At 43.4% G+C, this 14,533-nt stretch overlaps 2 protein-coding genes across 3 annotated transcripts in view; one reads left to right on the plus strand and one right to left on the minus strand.

Moving 5' to 3' along the window:
• Window positions 1-156, plus strand: part of LOC115815476 (solute carrier family 2, facilitated glucose transporter member 11-like) — a 7,536-nt gene extending 7,380 nt beyond the window's left edge. Inside the window, exon 11 of the mRNA XM_030778430.1 lies at window positions 1-156. This exon is cut by the window's left edge and continues 39 nt beyond it. Coding sequence (XP_030634290.1) covers window positions 1-156 — 156 coding nt within the window.
• Window positions 157-4,692: 4,536 nt separating this feature from the next.
• LOC115814571 (POZ-, AT hook-, and zinc finger-containing protein 1-like) lies at window positions 4,693-14,334 on the minus strand. Of its 2 annotated transcripts, XM_030777461.1 has the most exons (7): window positions 13,305-14,334; window positions 12,985-13,271; window positions 12,036-12,099; window positions 11,624-11,795; window positions 10,080-10,226; window positions 5,074-5,187; window positions 4,693-5,013 (listed from the first exon to the last, which is right to left on the minus strand). In XM_030777461.1, the coding sequence occupies exons 1-7, from the start codon at window positions 14,217-14,219 to the stop codon at window positions 4,700-4,702; spliced, it is 2,013 nt and encodes a 670-aa protein (XP_030633321.1). In that variant the 5' UTR covers window positions 14,220-14,334; the 3' UTR covers window positions 4,693-4,699. The 2 variants fall into 2 exon arrangements, with proteins under 2 accessions (XP_030633321.1, XP_030633322.1); XM_030777462.1 differs by lacking the exon at window positions 10,080-10,226.
• Window positions 14,335-14,533: the final 199 nt, after the last annotated feature.

Raw genomic sequence — 14,533 nt, forward strand, 5'->3', positions numbered from 1 at the left:
TACTGTGTCTTCAGCGCCGCGTTCCTGTTGTTCTTCATCCCAGAAACCAAAGGGAAGACGATGGTGGAAATCACAGAAGATTTCAACAAGCTAAACTATAAGAACAGAGCTAAGGACTCCGACAAGGATGACTTAGCCCTCGCTACCAAGTTATAACCCCCCTGCCCCCCCAATCATTTTATCTCCTTCATTGGTCCATCGTTCAATATTGCCTTTGTATCAATATGTACATATTTTTATTACCCTTCTTTAGCTGTTGGTCAGTGCCAAACTCCACGTCACAACCAAATGACTCTGAAAATGTTAGATTCTATATATTTGGGGCTATTTACAGTTTTTGTGCGAGAACCTGTAAATATGTAATTTGAGATCAGGTGAAATCAACAGTTAAGAAGCTGCAACTGTCTGCTATATCTGATCATGTATTAAACTGTGAGATGTATAGTTCTGCGTTACTCCAGAGTTACATGAAAAACATTACAGTGTATGCACATGAATGAATGAATAAATAAATATAACAGTTATCCTGGTGGATCAGACAGGTTAAAGTACACAGTTTCCCATTAATCTGCATTAGCACTAACGGACCAGATACATCTGGCTGGAAACCTCTGCAGCAACACATGCACTGGCTTGAACCCAGTGGGTCAAACCAAGGGAGACAAATCCCCAGTCAAACATGTCAACACCTACTGATTTTCACAGGATGTTACCTAATCTCTCTCTGGAATCTTCAATCTTCAAACCCGCGTTGGCCCGAATCGTCTCGAAAACCACACTTGAAACAAACAAAGTTTTAAATACATTTTTATTTTTTATACCCATCTCTGTAGCAAATCGACAGAGAGCCCAGACTCAGAAACAGTGTACAAAAACCAAACAACTATAGAAAAGTATGCGTATATCGAAATGTCCAAAAAAATGACTTACAGGTCACCACATAAATGTCAGAGAAACAGCATAGTAAGAGAACCCCCCCCCCCCCCCAAAAAAAAAGAAAAAAGGGGGAAAAAAAAGAGAGAGAGAGAGAGAAAGGTAGAATACCGAACGTACATATACAAATGTACATTTTTATCTGTGTGCACGGTCTGTGTACAAAAGTGTCAGAATGCAAGCTGCTTCTGTTTGTATACGGTCAACGTCAATATAGGTCCTCTTCGTCTCCATCCCATCCCTGTTTGCAATCATTATTGGGAAGGCACTTTGCAACATACAAATGAACTAAGACCCAAGCCAGAAAAAGAGAGGGAGAGAAAGAGAGAGAGAGAGAGAGAGAGAGAGAGAGAGAGAGAAGACTGAATACAAGTATAATTCCAGTGAATCAACCAATGCACAGAAGAAAACAGCGACAGACTTTTCTCAGAGAATAAGATCAGTCATATTTCCACTCCTCCAACACAGTTTTTGTTGTTGTTTTGGCTTTTTTTTTTTTTCCCCCCAGGACCAAAGGATGACAATGTCAGTCTGAGATGGCACACTGAATGACACAGATGGATTTTTGGAGTGCTCAAATACTACACATTGTTTGGTAAATGCTACTTTGACCTTCGAGTACGGCATTGTTTAAAGGGTGTCCTTTGCCAGAAGCGTCACGGTTGTGACGTGTGGTGTGACCGTTTTGTCGACTCTTATCTGAATCAATTTGAAACCGATTACAGGTCACAACACAGAAACTCTGTCCTGTTTGGGTCAAAAAATAAAGAAACTCGTTTCAAAAACAACTCCGCATTAGTCAGTGTGGCCAAATGCTGACAGGTGCTGGTCTACCAGCCGACCACACGTCCCCTGCCACTGCAATATCCCCTTTATACACGAGGTGTTTGCCAAGCACAGGGTGAGCCTAAGCCTGCTGGGAAAAGTAAGGGGGCAATTTCATGAGTGGAGGGCTATCTCTAGGCTGGGGCGGGAATAACAGTGATGAACCAATCGCATTCACCCAAAAGACGACACCACACTGGCACTCGGGCGCGCACACACACACACACACACTCACACACTCACAGGATGACTGTGTGTGTGTGTATATATATATATATATATATATATATATATATATATATATATATGATTTCACACACACAGAAACAGATAAGACAACCAGAAGCAACAAAAGGATAGCATTGTCTTTACAAAAATTAATTTAACATAAACTTTGTGACTCAAAATTATTTTCCTCCTTACAATCTCTCATTCATCCATCCATCAAGGGCCAAAGAACAAGTATTTATATACAGAAATCCAGTTCATGTAGATGTAGATGAACTGAATGGTCAAAGCTGGTGTGCTATATATATATATATATACATACATACATATACATACACACACATATATATATATATATATATATATATATATATATATATACACACGCACACACATATACATATACACCCGCATGATTGTTATATACACATGACAATAGTAGTTAAGAGTATAAGTTAAGAAGGAATGTTTAGAAGAAAACAACTGTCCAATTGTCTAGTCATGAAAACAAAAACAAACCAAAAAAAAATAAACAAAAGCAAAGCCCTCTGATTTTTGATTACATTCTGAAGACAAAGGTTTACATAATGGGGAGCACACATTTGTTACATCTTCCCACACACACACACACACACACACACACCCCTTCATACTCCTAAACATGCAGTGCTAAAGCTATCGTGCGCGCGTGTCCTGTCTGTGGGCTAAATCTGACCAAATGTAGCACAGCGCAAAAACTAGATTTTCAACAGTAACTCATATAAACCTTTCTGTGTACAAAGCAGACAGGGACAATAATATTAATAATAAGTTAATAAAATATATTCTTCCTTTCTCACTAGAATTTAAAGTCAAACCTGAAATTGGTCCCTGTTGGGTATTTTAAAACTATTCTGTAATAAACACACATACACACACACACAAAAAAAAAAAAAAAAACCCCAAAACCAAAACAAAACAAGGAGCTGACCCTCTAAAATACCACACTAATGGGAAAACAAAACTGTTGGAAATGTGACAGCAATCGTTAGTGAGAGACAGGGTTTACGTACGAAACAGACTGAAATGCTCTGAGCCAATCAGGATTTCTTGAGCAGCATGACATGAGGTTTTTTTTTTTTTTTTAAATCTTTTTTTTCCTTTCGTTTTTTTTTAAATATCCTGTATAATATTGTAGATGCTGTAAAATATGCAGAGTTACCACTCACTGTCATAAGATATTACTGATGAAATCTTTTCCATTGTCACTGCTAACCTTAACCTCCACTCTTAATGGTTGTAAAAGGGACAGAACCGCCTTTAAGTGCTGCCTAACAACAGTCAATAGCTAAGCTTACGGTCGTTCATTTACACAGAAGATTACATAAACATCTCAGACTAGAAAACCAGTGAATTCTCTCTGCTGACTGGCTCCCTGGCCATGGTTATCTTGATGGGTTCACTAATGGTTTGAGGTGGAAGTGGGGTTTAGGGTCACGTTAAAGGTTAGTGCTATCACAGGAAAATCGAAAAGGGAAACCGACCAACCAACCAACCAACCAAACAAACAAACAAAAACACAGAACCGCCCTGGACACTGTGTAAGCTGTTTTCTGTGACACTGTCTGTTACAAAAGAAAAATGACCAAAAAAAAAAAAAAAGAAAGAAATGAAATAAAAAAAAAAAGGTTGATACAAAATAAAACTATTCACAACCAAATAGTCCTCAGTGACCTTGAGCGTTACCCAGTATGTCGCCAACAGCTGTGGAGCACGTGGCGTCGTTATTTTTTTTAAAACAAGACTAAAACGGGAGATCATTTTTTCCATTTCGTTGGCACAACACTGACCCTGAAAAAGACGTCGTTTGAGGTTTCCATCTGTAGGATACTGGAATGCTAGGAATACTGCAGTGAGGAAAAACGTTTGAGTATGTGAGAAATCACGGCACTTCATCAGGCTTTCCTACCACCGACCTCTCATCCCGGTGTCACCGACAGGTCTCCTGCCCAGCAGAGATAACAAGCCTGAGGAGAAGGCCTTTGACAGACATGTTTTGCATCCAAAAATTTGATATTTTCACACGTTTTGATTAGGTAAGAAACTACTAGAGGTCGCGGGTTAAGTAGGTTTTTTTTTTTTGTTTGGTTGTTTTTTTTTTGTTGTTTTTTTTTTTTTTTACTCGTCAGAATGGAAGCGTGATTTTGTAAAAGTTTAAAGTCTGAAGCACTGCGAAATCTTACAGAAGATTAACCTTAGCGTGCATCTTAATATAGAGTTAATGATGAGTGATTTAAAAAAAAAAAAAAAAAAAAAGGCTTAAAAGAAAAAAACCAAACAAACAGAAAGTCCAAACTGCAAAATGAACAAAACATGAACATAACCTGATCCTGTTTGAATCAAATAGATCAAAAAAAAAAAAAAAAAAGAAGCTGATTAGCTGCTTTACCACAACGAGAAAACAAAAAAGATTCCATGTTGGCAACGTCAAACAAGACAGAGGAAAAAAAAAGAAAAAGAAAAAGAAAAAAAAGACGACATTTTTCAAAAGGTAGAACTGTGTTTTGAGTATGGCGTTAGAGAGGGGAGGGGAGAGACCAAACGGTAATGATGGATTAATATTTGTGGCTAATTTCCAAAGTCTTATCCATCAGAGGGATGGGCCGATACGGAGCGGGGGGGGGGGGGGGGGGGGGGGGTTCGGGTGGGGAAGGTAACCGACACCCTGCAGCAGTCACTTGTCTCCCAGTCCCAAACCACTACCTCCCACCTCTGAGTCCACCAACGAGGACGCAAACGCCGACTGGACAATCTGAAAGCCGAAGGATTCCAGCAGGGACATGTTCTGCTGGGGAGAGAACGGAGAGCCCAGCGCGGAGCCGAGGTCTCCCAGTCCTTTCTGCCCCCTGTGTCCGTGCACCCTGTGCTGGTGTTTGTTGAGGTAGGACTTGGTGCGGAAGGTCTGCCCGCACTGGCTGCAGGCGTGCTTCTTCTCCGGGTCCGAGCTTTTGAGTTTGGATCCGTCCGACGACGACGCCGCCGCCGCCCCTGCCGCGGTCCCGCCCCCGGTCATCCCGTTGCAGGCGAAAGGAGGGTCCAGTCCCTCGCCCTCCGCCTTGTGCTGGGTCGGTTTGAGCTCAGTCCCGTTGGAAAGGTCGCCAAAGGACGTGTCTGAACTCTCAGAATCCTGATGGGGGCACTTCCCAGCATTCTCCTGCCCGTCTGAGGTAAACACAGAGCGGGGGGGGTCCGGGGCAAAATGGCAAGAAGAGACAGGAGGGTTTAGGGACAGAGAGAAAAGGGGGATAAAGAGAGAGAGAGAGAGCGAGAGAGAGAGAGAGAGAGAGAGCGAGAAAGTGAGAGAGAGAGAGGGAGGGAGAGAGAGAGAGAGAGAGAGAGAGAGCGCGAGAGAGAGAGAGAGAGAGAGAGAAAACCTCACATTAGGCAAGGCATGCTAAATCTGTTGCTGGTGCCCAAGGCCAAGTAAGACTGACGTCTGCAGAAGATCTAAACTTGTGGTCTGCGAATGAGAGCAGCGCTGTATCAAGCCTGTTTCAGTTCACGGAAAATACCACCCACAGATGGAAGAGTCTACTAGGGGGGAAAGCAAGATTTCAGAACAACTAGAAGCCCATCGTTCTAATGGCTAAGGGTACAGGCATCCACAGAGCAGAGTCCATGCAATGGAAACAAAACCGATGTGTGTTCTCAGGCAGGATGCCAGTGACCTGACACAGCACGGCTGGTTCCAGGGGCAATCTCACAGCGCACAACCTCGCAGAAGTTCACATCTTCTCCTGCGTGTTAATTTTTTTTTTGGTATATATTATGCAACATCTACAACGACCAGATCGGCTGATAACGTTTCTTTTCGCAGACCCAGATGAACTGAAGAATATATTGTCTGAGAAATTTTTATTCATCAGAGGCTGTCTGATTACTAAATACCGCAATTAAAAAGTCACTTAATGTAGTCTTCCTTCTGATTTCTGGCACGCCGCTAAGACACACTTTGGCGTCAAACATTATTTCTGGCAGTTACTGAAGTACAAAGGTATTCTTTCTTTTTTCAGAGGTGCAGAACACACACACACACACGCACACACACGCACACACACGCACACACACGCACACAAAAAAAACAAAGTAGTTTGGAAACAGTACCAACACCAACTCAGACACACACAGGTTAGACAAAGGCAAGTGAGAGGGGGGAAGATGTTACAAAACCCACAGAGTAGGTCACCTGCAAACAACCTGAACGTTACGAATGACTTAACGACCGAGCACTTCAGCTCACAGAAGTTTTAGCGTAACTGATGACTAATGAACGTAACTAATGGCTAACGGTGGGAAGGTATGCAGGTCCCACAGAAACTCAGACGTGTTCTGGTTACAGACATGTTTGGACTGTCTCTCAACCGTGGTAGATGGCTCCCACGCAAAGTAATACAGCCCAAATGACATGAGCCCATTTATTTGCATTAAGAGTCGTAGGATCTTCTGGTAAACAGCTCATGGAAATTGTGATGTCTTGACGCAGGCTGTACAACCAACAGTTTTTTGAAGGTTACGTGGTAAAAAAAAAAACCAGATCCTTGTTGATGATGTCAGCAACACAGACTAGAGCATTTTTCTTTCGAAAATGTTTTTTAAAGGACCTTCCCCTATAAACCACCACATCCGCTCAGTAGTTCACTTCTGAGTAGGGCTGCACGATACAGATAAAATATGCCACGCACGCAATAAGCTTTTGGATCAGGCGATGGTGATATGAGATAAGATAAAACAGAGATTAAAGTGTACAATTTGTACATGCTGTGAGGATAAGCCCAAGACCCTCGAATGAATAGATTCTGTTTGCTGTGTAATGAAATCAAAATGATTTTCATCCTTCTTTTTTTTTAATTTTTTTTTTTTTTTTTACAAAGTTTATCTAACACCTGTGCAGGTTCTGTGGGAAACCTGCGTTTGCAAACAGGTAAGTCTTTTATAACCAGGACGGATGCACTTTCCCTTTTTTTTTCCAGCATCGAATCCCCTGTTTATGTCCCACGTACATCCACAGTTTCAGTCACTTCTTCAGGACTCTTCAGCTGAAGTCTGTTAATCGAATGTTTCACATGGTCCTTGTTTTTGCAGCTCTCCACCTCTCTCTATAACCCGTAGAGGTTCACGAGGGTCAAGCTAGAGTTGTTCTACTCCCGTGCTCTCGTCCTCTCCGTTTTCAGCTTTAATGAGTCTCCACCGCTCTGACATCGCAGCCCTTTGCGATGCGTTCATCACGGAGATATATACCGCAATGACGATATTAGACGACAAAAAGACGATACGTCGCTCTACTTCTGTGACCTTAAAAATGAGGTCTGGAACTTAGCACCGATGTAGATACACACGTGTTGGCTAAAACGTAGTGAAAAACAGAAAACAAGAGGAAAAAAAGGAAACGTACCAATCATTAAAAAAAAAAAACAAAAAACAAAAAAACGACATCTTTGTGTGTGAGTCATATGACTAGCAATCTCTCTCTTTTTTTTTTTTTTAATAATCTACTCGATTATGAAATTCCAAAAATCAAAAGTGAAAACCGTAAAAAGGCCGCTGAGGAAACGTCAGTCCTCGGGATATGTGGCGACTGTGCAGCTGGTTTAGAGAGTGAGCTTCTAACACAGCCGTCAATCATCCGGTCAACTGAACATCTCTGGCCAAAACGTGTGTTTTAACCCTCCCCCTCCTCCCTTGGTCTCTAACTCCAACCACACCTTCAACCGCTGACAAAGCCTCAATCTCCACGCTACAACAAACACACACCATCCCATGGATCAGGCTTAGTCTCACACACCCATGGCTCACACCCCCCCCCCCCCACCTGCTGGCCCCGTACTGACCTGCGAGAGGTCCGTGGACCGGGAAACCTGCCCCCCCGGTGGGCCGACACTCCCAGAAATAGGGAGGTGGACCCGACTTGCCCAGGAGGACGTCAGGCTGCAGGCTGAGGGTTGGCGGGCCGGGCTGGGGGAGCACCGGGGGTCCAGCGAGCCCACGAAATCGCCCCTCCGTCTCAGGGAAGGTGACGAGAAGCCGACGGCTGGCACAGAGATCTGGAGAAACCCCCACCCCCCCCCCCAAACCACCGCCCCGAGCCAAGCCAGCAAAGAGGAGCAGGAAAAACAAACAAACAAACAAACAAACAAAAAAAAACAGATAAAAAGACAGACCAGGTACAATCAGACTGAGGACTAACCGGTCACCATCAGTCTTGGTCATTCTAGAACTTTCCATAGATGGAAAAAAAAACAAAAACCAAAAACAAAACAAAACAAAAAAAAGACCTGTTGCGGACACAACAGAACGAGAAAACGAAACTGGTCACTGTGCAGGGATGGCAGTATAAAGAGAATGAATCTTTTTTTCCGTATTAAATGCCAAACCAGCAGACTTCTCTGTTTCCGTCATCTGTGGTCTCAATAAACCCATCAATATTGTAATTCGTCACCTATGCGTTATTTTATTTTATATGGGTTTCAATAACTGCACGTCTTTTATACAACTTCACGCTAACCAGTACCTAAGCCTCAAACTCAAATCAAATCTCTAACTTAAAAAAGAAAAAAAAAAAAAGACTTCCTGGTTCCTTCTACTAAAGCCATGCCTCCTCAAAAGAGAGAGAAAGAAAGAAAGAAAGAAAGAAAGAAAGAAAGAAAGAAAGAAAGAAAGAAAAAGACTTCACTCTAAAACATTTCTTCCACTTTATGACCAGATGCACTTTTCAGCTTCAGAAGTTTCCCACTTTAACCACGTTTTCAAGCTCTTAAAGCCTCACCTTTCAAAAACTGTCAAACCCTGAAATAACTGCCAAGTTTACAGTGACATGCTCTCGCTATTACAAAAAATAAAAAAAGAAAGAAAACAGGGAAAAAAAACAAAACAAACAAAAAAAAATCCCTTGTTCTGCAGCTCTGTCTTTGTACCTAGTATCCTTGCACCTGCATACCCAGAAACAGGCTGCTGGTTTCTATGGCAATAATAGTTTGAAAAAAAGGTCCATCAAAGCCAGAAAAAAAAAAGGGTCAACACAGGCAGTATGTATGTGCATATTAAAACATGCAATATTAGAGACTGTCCCAGCCTGCATGTGATGAACATGACTCAGTGTGACAGGCATAGCACGTGCTGCCATGCTAACTAGGACGTCGACCTATGAGGACGGTACTTGTACGAGGCAAAGCTGAGAACATGAGCCCTTAGTACAACGCCATGAGAAAAATGTGCCACTGTTGTTGGGACAAGGGTTTTTTTTTTTTGTTTTGTTTTTTTACACGGAACAGGACCTGTCCAAACAACTTTTTTGTTGTTGTTCTGTCTGAATCTGATTCAACTTGTAACCTAAGAACTTTATTGGCGGGGGGTGGAGGGGGGATAAATTTGTGGAATCACACAAATTCCCAGGACTGAATCTGGGAAAGACTGCAACTGCTAAAAAAGTCAGGGGTGTTTGTAATTGAATTTAAACCTCGTTTTCCACAAATGCCTGAAACTGGGAATTGAGAAATAGACATGTCCTCCCATGTCATTCATACATGCATATCTGATCATAAAAGTATTTCAGCAATTACTCATTTACCTCTTTCAGTCAAGCGAACGTTAAACAAGACAGTTCTGTTTTTATTCAACAGACAACGCTGAAATGACAGACTACGATAAGCAGTTGTAATCTGTGCAGTTACAAACCGAAACAGATCCCCAACCTGTGTAGAAAAGGACGGAGACAGGCCACTTGATGCACTGGACTAAAAGCCAAAAAACAAAACGAAACAAAACAAAACGAAACAAAACGAGCGGGAAAAAAAAATCAAATGGTTTCATGTCTGGGCTTATAGACCCATGATAAATGCACCCTTGTTCCAAGTGGCAAAATGAAGGATGGGAATCTGCCAGAAGCTATGCATTAGAGCTGAGCTGATAAAAAGTGTGTGTGTGTGTGTGTGCGTGTGTGTACAGGCAGATGCAGTGCCAGGCCCACACATGAACAACAGCGCGCGAGTGGGTGAAACAAGCGACGATGCAAGCGGCATAATCGTCGGGACGGGCGGCGGCCTTGCCTTCCACTGCGCACTGCCGTCCTGAGTGGTAGGGGGCGCCGTTGTGCGGCTGAGGCTCGGCGCGCGGCTCGTGGAACGGGTGCGGCGCAGCGGCGGAAAGCAGGGGGGCGCCGTGGTGCGTTTTTATGTGCACCTTTAAGTAGGACGCAGTGGAAAAACCTGAGACCAACACAGAGGAACATAAGACAAACAAAGGGGGGGGGGGGGGGGGGGGAATAACACACAACAAAGGCACACCCTCCACCCTCGCTCTAGCTCCTCCCAGTCAAATGTCCAGCGAACCCTTTCCCATGTAAGTAACGTCCCTGTCCCATCGCTTACGCTGTGGAAAAAAAAAATCAAACTGGTGAACGAACCATTACCTCCCTGATAAACAAAACCATCGTGAAACGTGCATCTGCTGCTTGTCCCGCTGGCGCTGACGCAGTAATTTACGGCTATTCAGAGAGAGAGAGAGAGAGAGAAAACAACAGGGCTCATCACCTCTCAGCTTCTCCGCATTTCTCTCATTGCAGTTTAACGTTCGCAAGTCTCACTCCACAGCCACGACGACTTGTATGGTCACCAAGTTGACAGACGAAAGATGTTTTTTTTTTTTTTTAATTAATCCGTGCGTCATCAGTTGCCTTCCTGAACTTGACAAAGACCAGTGCTCATGAGGACACTTCAAATAGTTTTCCAGGACTGTTGTCTCAGCTTTAAATGAGACCCGGCGGGCGCGTTTTATTTATCGATTACCATGACGACTAATGTTCATTTTCTCCAAATTAGTAACATAAATTTCCTCAGTGACCGACAACACTAGCGTCGAAAGCTTTTGCCATTGTTTCCATGACTACCTGCAGTTTCACTGAAGTAACTGGAATTATTTTTCACAACTAGTGACTACAATTTAACACGCAACTTGCAAAAAATACTAACAGCAGTCAGACAAAAGACAAAGATACACTCCGTAACAAACCAAGGGCTGCCGATTTGGCTACTGATAAGAGTCTGGGCTGCTTGGAACTGCTATTCAAACTACAGGACCACTGATCAATTCAAGTGCAGCGGGCCAGTTTACCTCGTCTGAATGTTCCTGCGTTTCCCCTAGATCATTTTAAAAGTGCTGCTTGTTTTCAATGACTTTCACTTACTGTTAAATATTACATACTTATATACTACAACATATTACATATGCTTATAATAACTTTATAGCAATGACTCTACAATGAGCCTCTACTATCCATGTGATAAGCTCTCTTGTGTTCTTTTATATTAATACCAAAACCACGTGTGTCTAAGTGTAAAACCACCACTGGAAAGGTCATCTAGATTCGTGGCTAAAAGGCACAGCAACAGAGAAGAGAACAGACTCTAAACACAAGCAAATGACAGACAGTTTAATCACGTTTCATTAGGACGTTTTGCTCCGATTCTCGTTTTTTCCTCGATCAAGCCTTATAACTTTGGCCCTCTCAGATTTACTGGAGATGCTGCACATCAGCAGTACCTATCCAGTGGGAGCTGGGTGAATAGAGCTAGTGTGTGTGTGTGTGTGTGTGTGTGTGCGCTACCTTTGTTGCATATGCCGCAGTAGTTGTGAGGCCCTTCGCTGTGTTTCTTGAGGTGGTCGGTCATGTAGGCCGCCCGCAAAAACTTGCCACAAACTTGGCACGGGATCTTGTCCTCGTGGCACGCCAGATGGGACCGCAGACGATCACGCGTCGCAAAGGACGCGTTACAAATCTGTGAAACAGTGTGAGGCAGAACACGCTGACAATGAGCCTAAGCTGCTACACAGAGAGGGTTATGGGTAAGAAAGTGAGGGGTTATGGGTAAAAAAAGGCATGAAGGATTATGGGTAAAGGCGTTTGATGTATACGTTTAAACATGAACTGCAAATAAAGGAGGACTGTATAAAAGAGGAGTATCTTTTTCTGAAAAAGAGAAGAAGAACTCGATTAGTAAGATGCTGTAACCCTGTACCTGACACTTGTGGGGTCTCTCTGTCGTATGAACTTGTTTTATATGTCCATTCAGATGATCAGGCCTGTAAACAACAATAAAAAGACAGTATAATCAAAGAGAAGGTCAGGGCCTGCTGACATACACACTCACACACATACACATAGACAAAAATGCAGAAGCAGATGGCCTTTGGCACTTACAGTTTAAAGGGTCTGATGCAAACAACCTCAACAATGTAACTGTATTATTACACCCTTCAATGAAAAGGCAGTAGATATTATTCCTCCTACACAACTCCTGTGGGCTGAGAGTTCTGCTTATTTAGACAGCTATTTAAGTCAATACTGTCTCTACATTTCAATGAAAAAGGACATATAATGGTAATGAAGAGCTTTGAAAAGACACATTTTTCGGCTCAGGGTGAGCTGGCTAATTAATTTAAATAATTAGGAAATAAGTCCCTTTACTGAGTACCCAACTTTGGCTATGAAGGCAGCTCGTGCTCTAATCAAATCAAATGGCTCAAATATCTATCTATCTATTTGTACATCTATCTATCGATATATATATATATAGATATAGATATAGATATAGATATAAGTATGTGTGTGTGTGTGTGTGTGTGTGTGTGTGTGTATTTTTTAAAGGAAGCACCAGATCCAAATAAAACGATTTTCTCGAGTGAGGATTAAAGGTAGAGCCAGACAAAATCACTTTCTGAGAGGATAATTCTCCCTTCAGATGAAATACAGGTCAGGACTAATCTCGGTGCTAGTCTGGAAAACCAGCCCTACGAGCTCAAAATGAAAACAATGTCTCTTCAACATAAGTAGCTTTCATTTGGCTTAAAATCGCTGGAGGATTCAGAAAGGGTTCTGTCTCTTGCTAAAATAGTTTTTGAATAACACCTCAAATTGGCTGATGTTACAACATGCCAGAACACATACGGCTGTTTAGCAACACTCACCTTGAGAAACCTTTCCCACAGTTTTGACAGACGTATGGTTTCCCTACCGATCCGTCGTGAGAACGCACATGGTACGACATTCTGTCCTTGCGCTTGAAACGCAGTCCACATACCGGGCATGCGTATGGTTTCTCGCCGGAATGTGACAGTTTGTGTCTGTTCAAGTGATAGACATCGCGGAAAACCTTCCCGCAGATATCACATCCCACATGACGCCTTGTCCTCTCTCTCTTGCGGGTGTTGTCCAAGCCAACTTGAGATGGCAGTCCGTTTTCATGCATCCCTGGCTGTGAGTGTGCAATTAATGTCGGGCCGCCCACTGAAGGCAAGTCTCCGCTGCCGCTGACCCCTCCACTGGAAGCTCCATGCTGCGCTTCGTGGTTCCTCAACCGTACGGCTTCGCTAAACACTTTACCACAAATCCCACAAGGGAATATCCCTAGTTCTTTTGGAGTGTTGTGATTGAGGGTGATCGGCTCCATCGCCGCTGCTTTCTTAGGCCGTCCCCTGCCTCGCTTTGATCCCGGAGAGCCCCCACCGTGGTAGGGGTTACCCGTAAGATCTGACGGCGAGACGGCCAGTCGGTCTACCGTCTGCAGACCCGGTACGGTGGTCTGGGAGTTGTCGTTTGACAGTGAAGCACCAGTTGCCTGATCACGGTCAACGCCGTGGGGCTGTCCATTGTTGGTAAACACAGCTCCATTCGAAACAGACCCCGTCCCATTTGACATGTCAACGGGCAGAGCGTACGATGTCTCCGAGCTCCCCGAAGCACGAAAAAAACTGACGTCCCCTCCCCGGGAGGGAGGAACGAGTATCTGAACGTTGGATTGTTTGATAACCTCTTGACAGATCTCGATGACGGAGCGCATTAACAGAAACTTTGCCGCTGTCATCAACTCCGGGAAGCATTCCAGGCGCACTACAATCTTGGAGGTATAGGCGAAGTCCAATATGTCTTTAAAAACTTTAGGACTTATTGTATGCATCTCCAATTCTTTAGCTTCACCGTCGCCCTCGGTCTGACAGCTGAATACCGACTCAAAATACTCGCTGCACGCCGCTAGAACCGCCTTATGGGCTGGAAAGCTCTCCTCTCCGACGCGTAAAACCACATCGCAAAACCTGCCTCCATCTTTTCTCTGAATGTTGAGGTTGTGTAGCATCTCGGTGCTATGCTTGCTCACCTGGTATGTGTAAGAGGAATAATTGCACGACGGTTCAATTCTCTCCATACCGCCCTCATTCAACAACGACGCGTTTTTAATGAGCGCAACAAAGAGGATGAGAATACGAAGAAGGGATTGAAGCCCCTATGGTCGAATTAAAAAACAAAATTTAAATCATGCGTCGAAGACCACCCCCCACCTCGTCTTTTTAGCATCTAACATGTTAGCTAGGGAAAAATGGCAGCCCCCCAGCTTCCTGTGAACTTTAACCTCTGTTTGGATGGAGGGAGGGGGGAGTATCGTTTTTATTTTATTTTTTTTCTGCTCCTGGCGGGAATAGAGTAAGCCTACTCTGTATCTGTGTAGAGTTTGAGTAGTCT

This window comes from Chanos chanos, chromosome 6, assembly GCF_902362185.1.
Source record: "Chanos chanos chromosome 6, fChaCha1.1, whole genome shotgun sequence".
In the NCBI taxonomy this organism is placed as follows: Eukaryota; Metazoa; Chordata; class Actinopteri; order Gonorynchiformes; family Chanidae; genus Chanos; species Chanos chanos.

Bases quoted from the DNA above. Each gene is read 5' to 3' on its own strand.
- LOC115814571 (XM_030777461.1), bottom strand. From the start codon at position 14,219: ATGGAGAGAATTGAACCGTCGTGCAATTATTCCTCTTACACATACCAG. The intron at 13,272-13,304 runs GTGGGCGGCCCG...GCACACTCACAG, and splicing joins GCAGCGGAGACTTGCCTTCA to CCAGGGATGCATGAAAACGG. The intron at 12,100-12,984 runs GTGAGTGTTGCT...TGTTGTTTACAG, and splicing joins TGTGGGAAAGGTTTCTCAAG to GCCTGATCATCTGAATGGAC.